We start from the raw sequence: 21,142 nt of genomic DNA, 5'->3' as shown, positions 1-21,142 counted from the left end.
AACTGAACATTAGGAAGAACTTCCTAAGAGAACTGTTCAGCAGTGCAACTCTCTGGTCAAGGCTCCTTCTTTGGAGTCTTTTAAGCAGAGGTTGGATAGCCATCTGTCGGGGGTGCTTTGAATGTAGTTTTCTGCTTCTTGGCAGAATAGAGTTGGATGGCTCACAAGGTCTCTTTCAACTCTATGATTATGTGATTATATATATAGAGAGAGAAAGAGAGGGGGAACCTCAACTTAAGAATGTCCCAACTTAAGCGCATTTTGTGTTAAGAGTTGTTGCTCAGCCCAGTTTTCACTTTGACATACGAGCATACTTTATTCAGAATTCACAGCCAGAGAACTCACCAGCCCAAAAGCCTTACATTTCCACAGGATGGACCCATGACAGTTAAAGTGGAATCGTATGAACAAGCCCAAGAATCGGAGGAGAAGGGAGCACCATGAATCACAGTGACGTAGCCTATTACTTCCATTGGGTTGTTATGAATTATAAATAAAGTGAAGAGCTTCATTCAACAACTAACAAGCAAACTTGATATTTAACCCCCAGGGTGATCCTTGGAGTTTTTTTGCCAGGAAGGGTCTCTCTCAGTCTCAGTCCTCACCTGGAGATAGGAGACCAGCCTAGCCCACCTGTTTACGAAGATAATGTATGCCTGGAGACTGAAACACTCAAAAGGCAGCTTTTAACTCTAACTGTTCAGCCACATTCCCCACATAAGAGCCCATTAAGCGGTGGGTGACAAGGTAATCTAATTTACTAATGGAAATATTGATGCTTATAAGGAACATATCGATCCAGTTTGCCTCATGAGAGAAGATCCATTAAAACAAGGGGTCTGAAGACTGAGAAGGGAGAGAGGGAAACAGCCATTTGGATGTTCATTCATTTTTCTCCACCAACATTGGCCAAGTGTATAATGCCCCTTCTTTGGTAGCGAACCCAAAAGAGACCAAAGGAGATAATAATTAGAAAGTGCATTCTTGAAAAGTTATGGTGCTGTCAATTGGGAAGAGGATGGAGTAGACAGAGAATGAATACTGACTAAATATCGCCTGTAAACTGCTCTGGAGTTGTGGGGTAGAAATATTTAAATGCATACACATGCATAAATAATTAAATATATCATATTGAGCTCCTTATTTCCAATGCCCATAAATTCACTGCTCCCTACAACAGAAAAGAACGGTGGGATAAGTCAATAAATACAAATTATGAAGAATATAGTCAAGTTGGAGCAGATTCAAAAAAGGACAAGGATATGGAGAACACAACATATGAGGAGAAGTTGAAAGAGAAAATGTTCAGCCTGGTGAAGAGAAGACAGAGATGACAGGTTTGTTTTCTGCTGCTTCAGAAGGTGGGATCAGGTCTAATGGTTGCAAATTCCAGGAGAATAAGCTTTGATTGAACATTAGAAGGAACTTCTTGGGAGTTAAGAGTGGTTCACCAATGGGACCAACTGCTTAGAGAAATGGTTCCCAACCTGTGGTCCGTGGACCAGCAGTGGTTCGCAAGAACTAAAATATGGTCTGCGGCCTCACTGTTACTACACCATTGCAACCCTCTTATAGAGGCTTATTGAATATGGTTTTCTGCGGATAAGCAGATGGCAACTACTGGACGGCATATGCTCTGTATCAGAAACTAGAGCTGATGTGGTCTATCCAATGCAATTTTCTGAATCAGCCCCCAAATAAACAAACCAGATCTAAAGTTGACCATAAACTGATTCGTAACCCTTTTGGTACTAACGTTGGAAAGTGGTCCCTGGTCAAAAAAAAGGTTGTGAACCACTGGTTTAGAGAGATGGAGTGGTCTTCTTTGGACATCTGCAGAAAAAAGGTTGGATAGTTCCTTGCTGCAGATGCTTTCATTGAGATCCTACATTGAGTGTTGGGTAGGACTCAATGGCCCCTGAGATCCCTTCCAACTATGTGGCTCAATGACCCTATGACTTTGTGTATTGTCTACCAGTCTTCTCTTCACTAAGCTGAGCAAGTTCATCTTCTGCAACTTCTCTTCATGGTGTGCCATGAAACTCTTGGAGAGAAAGAGAGAGACAGAAAGATACAGAAAGAGATGGAGAGAAAGAGACACACACAGAGAGATGGACAGAGACAGAAACACAGATATGGAAGGAGAGAGAGAAAGACTGGATCTAGACTGCCATATAAAATCCAGATTATCTGCTTTGAACTGGATTATACAGCAGTGTAGACCCATATAATCCAGTTCAAAGCAGATAATGTGGATTATTTGATTTAATAATCTAGATTATATGGCATCATAGATCCTGCCAAAGACAAAGGAGAAGACAGAGAGGCATGCTATTCCTTGTTTGGTGAATATTGACATCATTTTAGATGCCAAAGTTATTTGTTGTTTTGGGTTGCTGTTGTTTCCTTCTCCACTTTGCTTCCAACCATGCTGAAACAGTTGTGTTCATGTTATATCAGAGTAAGATGACCAGCCATGTCTCTGGGAGCTTGTTTTGTGTAAATCTAATAGCCTAATATATTTATGACAAAATCATTAAGACCTTGACGTTCCTGGGTTGCCAATTTGAACAGAACAAAAGTTGTGTTATTATGGCACCAAAAAAAAAAAATGAGAAAGAGAGAAGCAAGCAACACGCAGGACATCTCATTATTGAACGTGATGAAAGAGATGTGCTAATGTCAAAGTAGACAATTAAGAACAAATCTGTCATTTCTGAGAAAGTGTCCCAGGCATTCTAATTTACAGTTAGCACATTTCTGCACAGTTGATCACGATTTAATTAGCAGAGCCGCTCCTGGACTCTCAAAACTCATGTTGACCAAGAGCCTTTCATTTTCCTACAGACTTCTTGCACCCACAGAAATAAGCACTTATATAACTAATTAGAAACTAGTGTATTGAATAATTCCTTAATGAAAAGGGGAGAAAGGGTCTGGAGGCAGTTTGGGAAGAAAAGTTGAACAATTACAAACAAGAGAGTCTGACGGTGACATGGGTACATTGGCTAGAACCTCAGCAAACACATCACTTTGGCTCAAGGCCTATTGAACAGTATTTTCACCTGCATCTGAAAAATATGGTATGTCTACACCAGGCATGGGCAAACTTCGGTCCTCCAGGTGTTTTGGACTCCAACTCTCACAATTCCTAACAGCCGGTAGGAATTGAAGTCCAAAACACATGGAGGGCTGAAGTTTGCCCATGCCTGGTCTACACTGCAGCAACGGAGAAGACTAAAGATCTTGTAAAACTACAACTCCCATGATTCCCTAGCACTGAGCCAAACTGTATTGTAGATGTACCCCCAATTTACAAAAGTTTATGCGGCCAACTTCGTTCTCATAGGGGACATCTACACTCACCATTTAAGTGTGTTTCAAACCAATGTTGACAAAGGTTGTTTTGTTGTGCAGGCAATTTATATGTGTGTGTGAGTGTGTGTGTATATATATATATATATATACACACATACACACATATACATATATATTTACTACATTTATATCCTGCCCTTCTCACCCCGAAGGGAACTCAGAACGGATTACCAATTATATGTACATACAATCTATATATATAAAAGGGTAATGAAATTTCGGCCTAGGACAAAACAACAAAACTACACATCCCAGAAACACTAAACTCGGCAGCACAACCCCTCATCCATGCCTCTACGTTCATATAACAAAAAACTCCAGCAACTCCAGAAAACGGCCAGGCTTTGAGACTGCAAGGCTATTCACTGCTATTCCACCTGGCCAACAAAGGATTCCCATAAGCCACAGCAACGCGTGGCCAGGCACAGCTAGTATATTATATCATTAGCATAGCACAATATTAGCATTATATATTCCTATATTGAACTATACCACTATACTGTAATATCATTAGTAATACTACATGCAATATATAATATACAATTATAATAGTGTATTATTATTATTATTATTGTATTGCATTATCATATTATTATCAATATTATATGTATATACAATATATTATATTATTAGCATAACACAATATTAACATTATATATTACTATATTGAACTATACCACTATACTGTAATATTATTAGCAATATTACATGCAATATATAATATATAATTAATATTATTATATTGTATTATTGTTAGTATAATATTGTAGGGTTCACCCCCATTTCAACGGTTCTCCCCCATGATCTTATAGCACTTTTAACTTCCTCATGTTTACAAGACTTACTTAGCGCACTTTTGCCCAGTTCATTTTTATGACTTTATTGCTGTGTTTTAACTTATGTTCTATTAATGGTGTGATTTTATTTTGTGTCATTTAAAAAAAAAATTCATTCGCGTGTTTTTCGGTACCTGATGTTATTGTATGTTTATTTTGTATTTATTTATTTATTTATTTATTTAAAATATTTCTATCCCGCCCTTCTCACCCGGAGGGACTCAGGGCGGCGTACAATTGGCAACAATTCGATGCCGATACATCATTAAAAACAACAACATATAAAAAATACAACCAATTAAATACAGTATAAAAGATAAAACATAAAACATGTGTTTAAAATCCGTTCGTCCAATATCCTCCAACTTTATCCATATAACAATCTGGGTCGTCTTTATCATTTATTCATTAAAAGCCTGGGCACAAAGCCATGTTTTTAAGGCTTTTCTAAAACTCAAAAGGGTTGGGGCTTGCCGTATTTCTGTGGGGAGGGTGTTCCATAGCCGGGGAGCCACCACCGAGAAGGCCCTGTCCCTCGTTCCCACCAGCCGCACCTGTGAGGCAGGCGGGACCGAGAGCAGGGCCTCTCCAGATGACCTCAGGGATCTTCCTGGCTCATAGGAGGAGATACGTTCGGACAAGTAGATTGGGCCAGAACCGTTTAGGGCTTTATAGGTCAAAACCAGCACTTCGGCAGCCAGTGGAGTTGGCTTAACAAGGGGGTGGTGCGCTCCCTGTAAGCCGCCCCAGTTTAGTCTAGCTGCCGCCCGTTGTACTAGTTGGAGCTTCCGGGCCGTCTTCAGAGGCAACCCCACGTAGAGAACGTTGCAGTAGTCCAAACGGGATGTAACCAGAGCGTGGACCACCGTGGCCAAGTCAGACCTCCCAAGGAACAGGCGCAGCTGGCGCACAAGTCTTAGTTGTGCAAAGGCTCCCCTGGCCACCGCCGAGACCTGGGGCTCCAGGCTCAGTGATGAGTCCAGGAGAACCCCCAGACTGCGAACCTGCGTCTTTAGGGGGAGTGCGACCCCGTCCAACACAGGCTTTAACCCTATTCCCTGTTCAGCCTTGCGACTGACCAGGAGAACCTCTGTCTTGTCTGGATTAAGTTTCAATTTGTTCGCCCTCATCCAGTCCGATACAGCGGCCAGACACCGGTTCAGGACCTGGACAGCCTCCTTAGTGACAGGTGGAAAGGAGTGACAGAGCTGGACATCATCTGCGTACAGATGACACCTCACCCCGAAACTCCGGATGATCTCTCCCAGCGGCTTCATGTAAATGTTAAACAACATGGGGGACAGCACTGAACCCTGCGGGACCCCACAAGTAAATGGTTGTGGGGCCGAGCAGGTGTCCCCCAAGGACACCATCTGGGACCGACCTTCCAGGAAGGACCGGAGCCACTGCAAAACAGTACCTCCGAGCCCCATCCCGGCAAGGCGCCCCAGAAGGATACCGTGATCGACGGTATCGAAGGCCGCTGAGAGGTCCAGCAGAACCAGCAGGGACACACTCCCCCTGTCCAGCTCGCGGCGTAGATCATCGACTAAGGCGACCAAGGCTGTCTCGGTACCATGCCCCGGCCTGAAGCCAGACTGTGCCGGATCCAGATAATCGGTATCTACCAAGAATGCCTGGAGTTGTGCGGCCACCACATGTTCCACGACCTTGTATTTGTAAGCTGCCTCGAGTCCCCTTGGGGAGATGGAGGCGGGGTACAAAAATAAAATTATTATTATATTATTGCATTATCATATTATTATCAATATTATATGTATATACATAAAAATTCCTGGGATCAGTTTGAAACCCAAATGGTGATTAAACAAACCACAGAGCACTGATGTGTATTAAGGGCTTTCATGGGCATGCATTGTTTAGACACTGCAGTTTGAATTTAGTTTGGAACTGCATTAAATGGTCAGTGTAGATGGTGAACATGATATTATCTGCAGAGTACTCACCACAGTTTGATGGTTGACCTGGATCACCTCATCCCCTGCATGGATTTTCTTACACTGGTCTGCTGGAGACTAAAGGCAAGAGAAAGAGAAGAAAAGGAAGCTTGACAACATGAAGGGCCAAAGGGGTTATTGTTCAGGTTCCATCACTGTACCATTAAACAGTGGCAAGTGTTTCTTAAACAGCATCCTTCTGATTGAATATTGAGCCACTCCTGTGTGGTCCATCAAGACATGACAATCTCAAGCCTAGGGAGGAGTTAAGTGAAGCAGTCATTAATCACCAGGCACCGTGATGGTATCAAACTAATTAAGCTAATTTAGTAATATAAATTAAAAACAGAAGGAGATGTTGCACAGTTTACGAAAATTCAAGATAGCTACTGAGATTTCCAGAACCCATCTTCACTAGTTAGACATGGGGAACTTTTATAGGAACTTTTAGCTACTGTGGTGTCTTCAAAGAATGATGAGGATATAAATTTTTGCAGTGTCGAAGACAATAATCACTATCCCTTGAGCCATTTTTATGGTCATGCATCAATAGGACTTATCCAACCATATTTGGAGGGAAGGATTCAAAGGTTACAATCAAATATACTCTGACCATTGTGTAAATGGCCACGTGTAGAGATATTTTGCACCAACACTATTCAATCCCTATGTGGAATGGAAGCATTGAGTAACACATGTCAACAGTTACTCCATAGATATGTGTAGTCTATGGAGGGTTTTAAATGATTACTGTATGTGTTTTAACAGTATTGTAACAGCGCTCTATGCAGTCATGCCAGCCACATGACCTAGGAGGTGTCTACAGACAATGCCGGCTCTTCGGTTTAGAAATGGACATGAGCACCAACCCCCAGAGTTGGATATGATTGGACTTAATGTCAGGGGAAAACCTTTGGAAAGAGAGAGTGTGTGTGGTGTGCAGGCCCAGAAAGTGCACGCCATTGCCATGGCCATAGCCAAACCTACTCCTGCTTCCATCTGCCAGTATCTTCCAAAAAACCCATTGCGGGCCGCCTAGTGGCGCAGCGGGTTAAATTGCTGAGCTACTGAAGTTGCTGACCGAAAGGTTGACGGTTCAAATCTGGGGAGCAGGGTGAGCTCCCACTGTTAGCTCCAGCTTCTGCCAACCTAGTAGTTCGAAAACATGCGAAAAGTGAGTAGATCAATAGGTTCTGCTCTGGCGGGAAGGTAACAGCACTCCATGCAATCATGCCGGCCACATGACCTAGGAGGTGTCTTTGGACAATGCTGGGTCTTTGGCTTAGAAAAGCACCAACCCCCAGAGTCGGACTCAACTAGGCTTAACGTCAGGGGAAACCTTTACCTTTACCTTAGGGCTCTTAAATACAGAAAAATTAAGTGTTTGTCAGAAAATGTTCTCCAGCTATCTGTAGCACTTGATCATACCATTACTATACATGTATGAAATCACTGTTACGTCTCTTCCAAGCTGTAGAGACCTGGGCTAGGCTCTATTTGTCCTTTCCCCTAGTTTTCCTCTCTCCTTTCCTGGACCGTGCTTCCTTTCCCTTATCTTTTCTCCCTGTTACATCTTAGCCGGGGTCAATTATTCCTTCCAAAGAGAAGCCGAATCAATTGGCTGAAGTGGTCGGGATGAAATGGCTTTGATGCTGCTTTTATTTCCCTCTGCATTTTGAGCAGAAACAAAGCAGTGAGCCATGGCAGCCGGCGCCTTCCCTTTTTTGCTTGCTGCACAAACAACCACCCTGAAGACGAGCCTCTTTTTCCCGCTGAAAGATTTATGGCTTTCATTTGGTCAACTGACAAATTTCTCTTATTAAAAAATGTATAAGCTCTTTAACAAGGCCTGCTTTCCCCCCCAATACCCTCCCTGCCCTGCATTTTCCTTAATAAAGTATTTTGTCTTCTGTAGCAAACTGTTTGCTGTAGAAGGGAAGGGAAATCTGTATGTAATAAAATTGTGTACAATTGATTTTGGCTCACGTCCCCTTTGGATTACTGGATTATGGAAGACACCACACAATGTATTCAAACCCTGGAAGGACATGGCTGCAGAAGACACTTGCATAAATAACTAGAATTTTGTTGTATTTTTCAGACAGCAGAGGAACAGCACCAAGGCAGAGTGAACAAAAAGCAAGTCTTTGGAACAGGCATGGGCAAACTTCAGCCCTCCAGGTGTTTTGGACTGCAACTCCCACAATTCCTAACAGCCGGTAGGCTGTTAGGAATTGTGGGAGTTGCAGTCCAAAACACCTGGAGGGCTGAAGTTTGCCCATGCCTGCTTTGGAAACTAAGTGAAGGTGAACTTCAAAAGCAAACCCTATCAAAATGGCAAAGAATGAAGTGGGGAAGGCCTAGCATATATTCAGAAAGCAACTAAGATCACACACAGAAAGTTTAATTGTCACAGATAACAAAAGAGATCCAACTTGTGTATTCAGATTTCAGTTCAATCTGCAGTTCAAGGCATATAGAAAAGGAAGAGGAAGGAAAACGTTGTAAAGGAAACAGAAAGAGGAGTGATAAATAGGTTCTCGGTGACACTGAGAAGATGAACACAAATGAGCAACATTGCTCGAAATAGGGCAATAATCGAATTTTTCAGAAAACAGATTCATCTAATAACTAGGTCACACACATTCTGAAGTAGTCTGGCATTTCAGATGAAGGATCGTTAAAGGAGCTAAAAAATTTATTCGTTCTTCACTTCTAGATTTTGGCACCGGTATTTTGATCCATGGCTTGCTGTTTAATGGAAGGCAGTGGGCTGAATTCAGGTTTAATCATATTTAGAGCAAACCCACTAAAACCAAGGGAATGTTAATAATCTAGACTGCTTTAAGGCTGACTCTGTTACCAAGTCTATCTGGGTAAGAATTAAAACCTTGTACTTGGAGCTCCCAAAGAACCAGGGCAGCAGATCATGTACCTGTATGCTGAATACATGAAGGTTGTGAGTAAACCAGTAAACCAGACTTTTAACAAAGTCCACATTTATTTTTGTCTCTTGAGAGCATGATATAGAAACAAGTTATTTTATGAGCAGTAGATGTTTTTGGGCACTGAAAAGAACACTTCTGAAGAACTGCTGTTTTTGTGCATTGACACAATCTCTGTTCCTAACAAATCAGAGACAACTAGGTTATCAGTCTAACAACTGAAAAGTCAAATTGCTTTGCATAAGTACATGTGGATTTAAGTAAAATCTTTTTTTCAGAGTTTTTTGTCTCTTCTCTGGAAGATCATACTTTTACAAAAGTTTACGATTTTCAAACAGTTGTGAATTCCATTTTTCTCCAAAATGTTCTGGAAATTCTGTTTTTTCCATGAGGTTATCTCCAAAAAGTCATGCCTTCCCCAAAAAGGTGATTTAAAAACCATTAATAATTTGTCTTAGGGCATACAAGTAAAAGCAAGTGGTATGTTGTGTGTTAAGTCCAGTAGATGATGGCTGCTCTCCTCTCCCTCAAAGGCCAGGGCAATAGTAGTCCAAAACTGGAGGGAACTCTTATATAAAAAATCACATCCTCTTCTACTGATCTCTCCATGCTTTTAGTATACCCCAGAAAGATGCTTTTAGGTTGCTCTAGGAAAACAAGATGCACAGAAGAGGGTGGGATGGATCTTTCCAGGACTTGCTAATCTTACAAGCTTTTCAAGATGTGCAACAGATTTGGCACCACTATGAAATTTATGGCATCGTTTCAGCTTCTACTGCTGATTTTATGCTTTATTTTATGATTCCGTAACTCTGGTTGAACAATTGTTTTTCTTTTTAAAGGAAAGTCACCTGGATCAATTGTTTTCCTGGGAGAAGATAAATGCTGTAAATAAAGGCATAGATAAATTTGCTTCTCCCGTGGGCAGATCCAATTCTAACGCAAGACACGGGGCTTGCAACAAAAGCAGACAAATGCCATCCATTATTCCAAGGATAGGCAAAGTGTGGCCTGGGGCGGGGGGGGGGGGGATGTGAACTCCAGCCCTTAGTCCCATTGGGTTAAAAGTATCTCATTTGCCTCCAAATGGCATTGAAGGCTAGGCTTATGCACAGATTCGGAGTAGTTGGTTCCCTTTGGCCAATTTGGTTTGTTCGCTTTGGCTAGATGGCCATAACAGTATGGGCTCACCTGTCATGTTTTTCATCCATTACAGGACCACGTGGCAGCCAATCATGGCTCCTCCTTCCCTATTTGGCACCATGTGTATGGAGAGGCTGCCATGTGCTGCTCGCCCAGGGTTGCACTGTGAGCCCTGCCTTTTGGGCCAATCAGAATAAAAGAATGCAAGCTGTGTCTAAGGAAAGGATCTCAGGAAAGATGCTTCCTTAACCCCGTTCTTCAAACCTAGACTACAGGAAGGAAGGAAGGAAAGAAGGAAGGGATCCCAGGAATGGAAAGTGCTCCATTCCCACCAATAGGCTGGATCTTTCAGGTGGGACTGGAAACGGCTATTTGGCAACCCACCCATTTTCGGGAGGCATGCAAAAACGTATCTGTAGGTCTCCTGGAACTCGGCCAACTCAAGGTTCCGCTGAAATGCACGAGCTTACTGTGCTGGTACGGCTGTACCAGAAGCTCCAACTTTATTTTCTTGCTGCTAATGTTTGCAATCATAGGACAGGCTGCCTGTCAATCATCAAGTTTGGTTCCGCCCCTTGTTCAGGGCTCTGGGAGGGAAGGAGCCATTTTTAAGTCTCAGTCTCACTTAAGGAAGCTAAGCTATAGGACGTAGACCAGCTCGTCCTGTAGAAAAGCTTCATATCTCAATAACATCCGGGGATATAGAACATCCGAGAAAACAGAAACGGAAATTCCAGGAAAAAAGGTCCCAAAGGCTCTGGCTGAGAGCTTATAGCCTCTCAGCCCCACAACTCCTGAGGGAAACAGCCCTAAAGTTTCCAAAGAAACCTCGGAGAGGGAACAGCACCACAGATCCATGGAACCCCAGCTGAAACATCTACAAGCCTTGGTTGGTAGGTCCACTCGATACCCAGATGCATTTGGAATTGGTAGTGGGTCCCACATCAGCTAGGCCCATATAATAGACAGCCTGGGAGAGGTTATAAGAGGGTTTTCACAGTTATCCAAAGCCAATTGCCTGTCCCCTGGGGACAAGACTGAAAGGACCAACAGTTTATTAAGGAAACCTTGAAGATTTATTATTTGTTCAACAATAAAGACTTTGTTATCTCATTAAAGACTCAAAGGACTATCTTTTTCAGGAAAATCCTCAAGAACCTCTCTTTGAGGCGCCCTGGCTTCCCGCTGGGCATAAAGTATACGTCCTATACAAAGACAATAGTTACAGGCCCAGCACATGACAGAACACTTACTGAAGACTATCCAAGATGTAAAGAAGTCCATATTGGTACATCATCCCACCATTCTATGTCTGGGTCACCTCTCATTGTACGAAAGGCCTTTCCTGGGCCTAAAATTTCCTGTTCCCAAAAGTGATGGCATCAGGAGCAATATTTTGAGGCTTCTTTTCCATGGGCGCATCTCTGCCTTTCAGTCACAAGGAAAGGGTCATCAATGAAGTATTTTAAAAAGCAAGAAATTGACATATTGTGAAGGCATGAGGTGAGGCAAAGCAGTGATAAGGAAAAGTAAACCATGGAAATGTGTGTACAGGAAGTATCGTGAGATGTCAAGGAGAGTTGAAGAAGGGGAAAGACAGAGAAACTGGCGTGCAAGGCAAATGGTGGAGCATGAGAAGAAAGGAATGGGATCAGTAGAAGGGTACTAGGTGAAGAGTTAAGAATGTTATCTGATGCTAAGGATTTCAAATAGCTGAACTGTATCTGTGAACCAACCCACTGTAGCAAACCTATGTTAAGGAGTAGATACATAATACTGGTGGAAGCCGGTGATGAACCATTGCTCATCCTTGTACTTCCAGATATTTTTGGGCTATAACATGGACCCAGCATGGCCAATGCTGAAAGACAATGGGAACTCCATCTGAAATACAGCCTTGGCCTTCTTTCCAATCCTGTCCCATCTCATTGAGATATTTACTCCCCAAAACTCCATCTCTGACATGCTTGTGCTGCTTTCCAGGCCGTCTCTTTCCCTCTCTTGCTCGCTTTCTCATCATGGATTTATGTTCTCTAAGAACATTAAAATATAATGAAGGGAGTGAGAGCCTTCTGCGAGCATATTTTTTACTTTTTAAGCTCTTGTCACTGGGGAGAAAATTACTTATTTTTCCACCAAAAAGGCTATTTTTACTCTAAAAGTTGATGTGATATGTGCCTTTTGAGGCTTCCTCCATCATTTTGATACTGCCATAAACAAAAGCTTGCCAGTGCTTTAGCTTTTGTTTATTGTTGAAAGCTTCCTCCACCGTTTACAGGTTGTTTTCCCGGCTCTGTCTCCAAATGCAGTATTTAGAATGATTTTATATTCCCAATCGTCTCTGCTCTATCCATTGTGCAATTCTGGGATTCACAGTTTCATGAGATATTTTGACTTCTCTGCCAGAATGAATGCAGTTTGGCACCACTTCAACCGCAGTAGTTCAATCTAAATATGTGCCTTATCTTCATTCTTGGTCAGTGGTTCTCAATCTTCCTAAAGCCGTTCCTCATGTTGTGGTGACCCCCAACCATAATATTATTTTCGTTGCTATATCATAACTGTTATTTGGCTGCTGTTGTGAATTGTAATGTAAATATCTGATATGTAGGATGTATTTTCATTCATTGGACCAAATTTGGCTCAAATACCCAATACACCAAAATTTGAATACTGATGGGGTTGGGGGAGATTGATTTTGTCATTTGAGAGTAGTAGTTGCTGGGATTTATAGTACAACTACAATCAAAGAGCATTCAGAACTCCACCAATGATGGAATTGAACCAAACTTGGCACAAAGAACTCCCATGACTGACAGGAAATATTGGAAGGGTTTGGTGGACATTGACCTTGAGTTTGGGAGTTGTAGTTCACCTACATCCAGAGAGCACTGTGAACTCAAACAATGATGGATGAAACTTGATGCAAATACTCAATATGCCTAAATTTGAACACTGGTGGGGTTTGGGGGAAATAGACCTTGACATTTGAGAGTTGTAGTCGCTGGGATTTATAGTTCACCTACAATCACCTACAACCAATGATCAAATTGGGCCAAACTTCCCACACACTTCCCATGCCTGCTATAGATGTAAAGGTATAACATTGGTTTTAAAACATGTACATACAGCTGATCCTGACCCATGAGATCTATTGTAAACTTCTTGACCTGATGTTCAACTGTCCCATATTCCAAGTGATTTTCCAACTCTTGACAGCTTTAATTCCGTTCAGCAGATGTTCCTGGTTGCTGAACTCTCAGTGTTTGTAGCAGCGCTCTTGTTCTTGCCAGCGTTTTCCATTAGCCTGGCACACACATATATGCTCAAAGCCCTTGCAAAAACCCTCTTTCCCCCTTGGAGGATGTTTCAAAATAGCTCTAAATCTATAAAGCTTGCTCTTCACCTTGGTAAGCAGAAGCACAATACGCTTTAGCCGGGAGCAGAATGCGTCAGGTCTTAGAAGGCGCTGCTCACTCCCGCTTCTTTCTTCCTGGAAGTCTTCTATCATCCCATCTCCACTTTATTTCAGTTTTTCATCAGAGAGGTGCCCAGAGACAGAAATAGCTCTGTCAGAACTCACAGAATGGGAATGGCAGAGAATTTCAACTCCATTCGTTTTTTTGATACGGATTTATCAGCCTAAGAATATTTCTTAATATTTAGGATGGAACAAAAACTGATTTGCATGATAAGTCCTTACAGACTACAGGTGCATCTACACTGTAGAATGAATGCAGTTTGCCATCGCTTTAACTGCCAAGGCTCAATGCTAACATCTAATTCTGCCTTCAACCAGTCTCATGCCAGCTAAAGACCGTGGGAGATGGAGATCAGTACATCTGGAGGTCACCAGGTTGAAGAAGACTGATCTAGCCTGACATTCTAAGTAAATTATGCATTTTGTTGTTACTAATTTAATTCTTTTTAAAGCCATCTGTTTGGGCAACCCTGTGAGACAGTGTAGAGCAAAACCTAAAAACTATAAAATGCAAGAAACACAGTGTGGCACGCGATCCATGGATGGAGGAGGAGGTGGAAGAACCCAGGGAGGGATTTCTATTCTAGTTCAAGAAAGAATCTGGTTATAAATTTGGGAATATGCAGGTCAATGCTCCACTCTGAAACGTCACAATATCCCTTCTTTTACAAACTATGTAAACTGGATGATTTCATGAAACATTTTGACGGCCACATTCTTAGTTTTATATATATAGGTCGCATCAGCCTTTGCCTAGCCCTTCATAGTTGGCCATGTCCATCCTGAAATTCTGGCCATTGGTATTTTGAACCTATCTGATGGAGTAGACTAAAAATGTTTTATTATTAATGTTGTTGTTGTTGTTGTTGTTATTATTATGGTTTGTCAACAGTCAAAAGGTCCACGAAGAAATTGTAGTGTGTAAAAGAGAGAAAGAAGGAACTCAATGGACTCATGGATGTCATTGTGAAAATCAGCTATCCAACAGTGAGCTCAATGAAAGATCTGCAAGGAAGCAATGGAAAGAATAATAGGGGATGCCATCTCCCAAATGGCTGAAAAATGTTTGTCTTGGGGACAAGGTAAAAATCTTTGCAGTGCACGATTTATTCTGTGTGAATTTTGTGCACCTTTTATTTGCAAAGAAAATGCCATTTTCTGTATGGTAATTAATATTGTTATGCAAGAACATGTAGGAGGAAAACAAACATGTGAAATGTTATGCAAAATATGTGAAATGTTATGCAGAATAAGTCCTCAATTACAGTCTCTCTTCTACAGGAAACACTATTTATTTCAATATATGTATATGCGTGTGTGTGTGTGGAGATATACTGTGCAAAAATATAAAGTGTGAATCTTGTGCAGAATACATCCTGATGTGCAAATAATCATTTGAAGAAAATTGCTCATATTTTTATTGCCTTGAGAAAGAAATCCATAAAGGATTGCCATATATACTCATGTATATATCAACCTCTCGTTTAAGTTGAGGCCAAAATTTTGGAAGATATGACACAAAGTGGAGAAGTCAGTTGTCATTCTGTTTCTTCTGGGATGGATCAAGTTCTCACCTTTTGCCACTTTATGCAGAGATGGTTCATTTTCTATCAGAGTTAAGGTACAGCTTTCACACTGACCTGTAGATCTGTCAATCCAAGTTTTTGGGGTTCATTTTTGACTAAAATTTCTAGATTCATAAATGAGTATATACAGTATCATCTTATAGCAAAGGACAGACCCAAGAGGGATAACTCTCTGATCTATGCTTTAAAACTTCCCCAATACCTTTGTTTTATTTTGGCTCTGCTCATGCACTTAACATCCAACTATGGTTTGACATTGCAACCAAGTGGAGCCGCGATTAACTGAAAAAGGAGTCTGTTTTGCAAAACGAGCAAACTTTGACAAATCAGTGTGGTGCTCATAATTTATTCAGGATGCAACATTTGGCTTTTTCTGGGCCTGGGATTTGATAGCCATTGCTTAAAAGGCAGGGCGATGGCTCAGTGCCAAGTGCGAATGGCCCAAAATGCTTTGAGTGAGCCGTGTTTTAAAATCCATCAACATTAGAGTCCATTAGAGCCCACCAGTGTCCCGACACCCTGCAGCTGGAAAGAGAGGGAGACGGAGGCCTCTCCATTAGCCAGCTAAAAGCAAAGGACCTCAGCAGTGGGAAATTCCAGGAAATGAATATTCATGGGGTCAGTTCCTTTTGGGAAAGGCAACATGGGATATTTTGCTTGTTTACACAGACAGCAACTGGGAGTGTAAGTACGGCCAATCTTTAAGCAACGCTCCATTTTCCAAAAGAAACACCATGCCTCCCTCCAGCAGCTGCTTTTTTGTCTATTAGTTGAAAATGCATTTTCCTAAGTTGATCAATCCTCTCTTTAGCTCCCACATATAGCTCCCTACCAGCAGCATGGTGGGACCCATCTCTCTTTTGAGAGTTTGCTCTGAAGTTGTTAACACTGCGCTGAATTTTCCCCCTTGTTTCACTTTGGCCTTCAAATATTGCAGGAAATGGTAAGAAGTTTCCCAGGGCACAAATGTATGGGACTTTGAGGCTTTAACTATACTAAGTTAAAGACAACCCTATACTGATCCAGCCAATGGATGCGTCCTCTTCGATTTGCAATTCCTGTGCCATCCATTCCCTGACTTTCCAAATGCAACATTGCTCGAAATGGTGCAACTCCCAAAGAAACAGCTGTAGCCAAAGGACAAAAATAAGATACCAGTCCTTTGCACCAAACCCTCCAACATTTCATAGATGAAAACTACAACACATCTGTCCTTGCAATGTCAGAGTGTGGTGAAGACTGCAAGAATTATCAGTGAGGAAGAACAGATAAGCTAGGAGTGGTTTGCTTTTGCATAAGCCACCCGTTCCTTCTCCCTTCCCTCTGCTTAGATGAATGAGTTCAAACTACTTTTACTGAAGCAACTGAAGTGTGGGACAAAGGGGAACACTGGGAGGAAGAGAAACTGGGACATTTTAATAACAGATGGGAAAAGTGGGACAAAAGAGGACAAATTGGGACTGGAAATTGGGGCAATTGGACGTTATGTGGCATGGCGAGGGAGATAACTGTCAGCCCACCCTGGAACACAAGAAATAGCTTAAGAAGTACTGCCCTAACTACTGGTCATATCTGATTTCACAGTTGCTCCCAGAGCAGTGGTTCACAATCTGAAGTCCCCAGGTGTTTTTGGCCTACAGCTTCCAGAAATCCCACCCAGTTTACCAGCTGTTAGGATTTCTGGTAGTTGAAGGCCAAAAACACCTGGGGACCCATAGGTTGAAAACCACTGTCGCAGAGGCAATCTCCTGGACTATTCATTAGGTATAGCACAACTCCAGTAACTGGGATGCGTCTCCAGACTTTGTGTGGATGTGCAAAACTTTGTATTGAAATAAAGGACTCCTGACCAAAGAATACCACAGAGCCATGCTGGAGGACCTAGAAAAGGCCTGGAGAGGGCATACGTTGTTGGATGTGGTTAAATGAAACCATGGGTACGGACGGGTCCAGTGGGTTTGGAGGTCATATTGCATTTTTTAGTGCACCTTACTAGATGTGTTGGGTTATTGCTCTTGTCAGAATGGGTAGAACATTTGGAGTACTCCACTGGGGATATTTTGGTATTCATTTTGGGCACTTAGGAGGATATCCAAAATGTAAACCACAAGGAAGGAAGTTGTATTGTGTAGTTTTGAGAGAAGCATCTGCAGCTTTTTTATCGTGTCAGAAGCAACTTGAGAACATACTGCAAGTCACTTCTGTTGTGAGAGAATTGGCCGTCTATAGAGATGTTGCTCAGGGAACACCCAGATGTGTTAGCGGGGAGGCTTCTCTCATGCCCGCAAGCTAGAGCTGACAGATGGGAGCTCACCCCATTTTGATGATGCGAACTGGCAACCTTCAGGTCAGCAACTCAACCTTCAGGTCAGCAGTTCAGTTGGCACAAGGCTTTAACCCATTGCACCACCACTGCTCCTCTGCAGCTAGGAAAGTCTTAATACCTCAGGTGAATGACCCACATCTTGGTGAATAGAGATAAATTAAGGGAAGCTCTGAAGCTTTGCAGTGTTGTACTCTGATACTTTTCACAGAAATTCTAGATTTCCCCTTAATGGGGGGGGGGGGGGGCTTTTAAAAGGAGAGGTAGAACGCCATCACAATACCAATATCTTTTTGTATTTTGCTAAAGCTGGAAAAGGTTATGTCTGGGAATACAACTTCCAACTTGGCCACCAGCACTTATATTTACTGACCCATAAGCACCCATTTATCCTTTGACCTACTGATGTGAAAAGGAAAGGGAGTAAAAAGGGTTGAAAGAGAGAGAAAAAGAGAGAAACATGCCAAGTGGTGCTGAATAAGAAGCAAGGCAAATATCACAATGAAATTAGTGTGCCTGCTTTGTTGCCGAATTAGAATAATTGTTATAATTTATTCTAAGTACATTTCGGAGACATCTGCAAAGACAATTTAATGGCGCAATCATCTGCCTTCTATTTTCCAACAATCCAAAATCCAGAAAAATATATTAAAATCTGAGATACATTGTCATTAAAAGCTTGGTTTCCTTGGATCAGCTTTCTCACATCTTTGTTGAAGAGATTGCATTGTGTCTTCTAAGCATAAAGGGAAACACGCTCGTCCATCAGAAAAGAAAGCTGGGGAAACTGAAGAGAGAAATACTGTCTGACCAGTTTTCCAATCTCAATTTGTGATGCTTTCATTGACCTCACCATATTTCTGACAAAAAAGATGTTGAACTAGGTCAGAAATTTCCAGCCTTTGGTTTTTTTAAACGATTGGGACTTCAGCTCTCAGAATTCCCGAGAGTTGGGCAAGTTGGCTGAGTTTTCTGGGAGGTGGGAGAAAGAACTCTTGTGTGTTTGAGGCAAGTATGAATGTTGCAATTGGCCACCTTGATTAGCATTGAATAGCCTTGCAGCTTCAAAGCCTGGCTGCTTCCTGCCTGGGGGATACTTTGTTGGGAGGTGTTAGCTGGCCCTGATTGTTTCCTGTCTGGAATTCCCTGTTTTCTGAGTGTTTTTCGTTGTTTACTATCCTCATTTTAGAGTTTTTCTCCCATCCTGGACATTACTCCACAGATATATAAACCTCACTTGCCTAGTCTCCAAAAGACCTCACAACCTCTGAGGATGCCTTTCATAGATATGGGCAAAACATCAGGAGATAATGCTTCTGGAAAATGGCCATACAGCCCGGAAAACTCATAGCAACCCAACTTAAACAAGTGCTAAAGAGAGCTTGAAAATCTGTGAAATGGCAGGAGACCATAGCAGGGTAAGTCTACACATCTGCATTATGCTTTTTTTGTGTCAGGGGTGACTTAAGAAACTGCAAGCTGCTTCTGGTGTGAGAGAATTGGCAATCTGCAAGGATGTTGCCCAGGGGACATTGCCCGGATGTTTTTGATGTTTTTACCATCCTTGTGGGAGGATTCTTTCATGCCCCCACATTGAGCTGGAGCTGACAGAGGGAGCTCATCCGTGATCTCCCCGGCTTGGATTCCAACCGGTAACCTTCAGGTCAGCAGCCCAACCTTCAAGTCATCAGTCCTGCCGGCACAAGGCTTTAAACCACTGCGTCATCGGGGGCTCCTATGCTAAGCGCATGGCAAACTTGAGGTCTTCTTTTGGGAATTTTCCTCCTCAAATATTTTCAAGTTGTAGTTGTATCCATGGATGCAGAAGCTATTGATATAGAGGGCCAAGTGTATGTTGTTGTGTGCCTTCAAATCATTTTTGATTTATGGTGATGTTACAGCAACATTGGTTTCCTTCTGGTTTCCTTACGGTGACCTGAAGGCAAACACTGGTTTTCTTGGCAAAACTGGTTCAGAGGAAGATGGGTCACAAATTATTTAAGATGAGCTATGCATGCTATAGCTCAAATATTGTAGGAAATATTATGGGGTTCTAGTCTTTAGGTTGCTGCTGAACAAAGGTATTTTAATGCCACCCGACAGCCTGAAAAGGCCTTTAAAATTTTCAGTTTAAAACATTTGCAGAACAGCACTGGACACTAGAAGGTATAGCCAGACAAGGATAAAATGCTTGAACTAAATGGACTTTTCCGTCTCTAGTTAGCCCTGCTCTGTATCTGAAAGCTTAATTGTATATGACTGTTTTATAAGCCCATTTAATTTCCCAGACCCAAATATGGTTAATTATGCTAGAGGATTTGAGACGGAGCTTTATAACAATCAAAGCGAGATTAAATATTGGAAATTGGGAGGGCAGGAGGAAATGAAGAGAGGCCGTAATGGTCGGCAGCTTGAAGGTGCTCTGTGACTTCTCAATTAAAAACGGGCCTAATAATGTATTTACGTCAACAACATGAAACTAAATGCGATGCTCTAAACAGCACTCGCTTTTCTCAGAACAAGGTTTGCATCAAGGTTGTTGTATGTTTTTTCGGGCTGTATGGCCATGTTCCAGAAATATTCTCTCCTGAAACACCCTGAAAAAGAAGAGTTAGGAGAGAATACTTCTGGAACATGGCCATACAGCCCAAAAACACACACAACAACCCTGTGATCCTGGCCATGAAAGCCTTCGACAACACAAGGTTTGCATCATTTGCTTTCTTCTAGGCTGGGTTCAGAGGATGAATCCAGTTTCTGAACCCAGGTTATCTGCTTTGAAATGGATTGTATGGCTCCACACTGCCATGTAATCTAGTTCAAGGCAGATAATCTGGATTATATGGCAGTATAGATGGATATATAACATATAGATGGGTAGGTAAAGGTAAAGGTTTTCCCCTGACGTGAAGTCCAGTCGAGCCCAACTATGGTGCTCATCTCTATTTCTAAGCCCAAGAGCCAGCGTTGTCCGTAGACACCTCCAAGGTCATGTGGCCATAGGCATGACTGCATGGAGTGCCTGTACCTTCCTGCTGGAGCAGTACCTAGTGATCTACTCACATTTACATGCTTTCTACCTGCTAGGTTGACAGAAGCTGGAGCTGACACCAGGAGCTCACCCTGCTCCCTTGAAGGGAAGAAAGGAAAGGTTCCCAGGGGAAAGGGGAGCCTCATAAGTTCCCCATTGCCGCCAATGGGCCGAACAGAGCCATTTTGTTGGATGCTGAATGAAAACACCCATTTGGCCACACACCCAAGAAATGCATATGTTGGGGACTTCCGATATCTGGCAAGCAGAAATGGATAGCGATTCATCCAAAATGCACAAGCCCACTGGACACATTCAAACTACCTCCTCCCTCCTCCCCTGTAGTCCAGGCATACAGATCTTAGTAGTAGGTAAGGAAGAAAAACTATTTATTCCCCCCCTTTGTTTTCTAAAAATAGTTAATATATTTTCCAGTCCTTTAAAAAGACAGGAAATATTAT

The 21,142-nt window shown here is 42.2% G+C and overlaps 1 protein-coding gene across 4 annotated transcripts in view; it reads right to left on the bottom strand.

Annotated features, from left to right (window-relative positions):
* LOC100566500 (connector enhancer of kinase suppressor of ras 2) overlaps positions 1 to 21,142 on the bottom strand; it is a 296,823-nt gene that overhangs the window by 134,964 nt on the left and 140,717 nt on the right. For all 4 annotated transcript variants that reach the window (XM_062963810.1, XM_016995043.2, XM_016995041.2 and 1 more), the window contains exon 8: positions 6,182 to 6,250. In XM_062963810.1, the coding sequence (XP_062819880.1) occupies positions 6,182 to 6,250 (69 nt within the window). The remainder of the gene's footprint in view (positions 1 to 6,181; positions 6,251 to 21,142) is intronic.

The sequence above is a fragment of the Anolis carolinensis genome, unplaced genomic scaffold (genome assembly GCF_035594765.1).
Source record: "Anolis carolinensis isolate JA03-04 unplaced genomic scaffold, rAnoCar3.1.pri scaffold_12, whole genome shotgun sequence".
Taxonomy (NCBI): Eukaryota; Metazoa; Chordata; class Lepidosauria; order Squamata; family Dactyloidae; genus Anolis; species Anolis carolinensis.
Note: the sequence above shows the minus strand (reverse complement) of the source record. Positions and strands in the feature narration are given on the sequence as shown.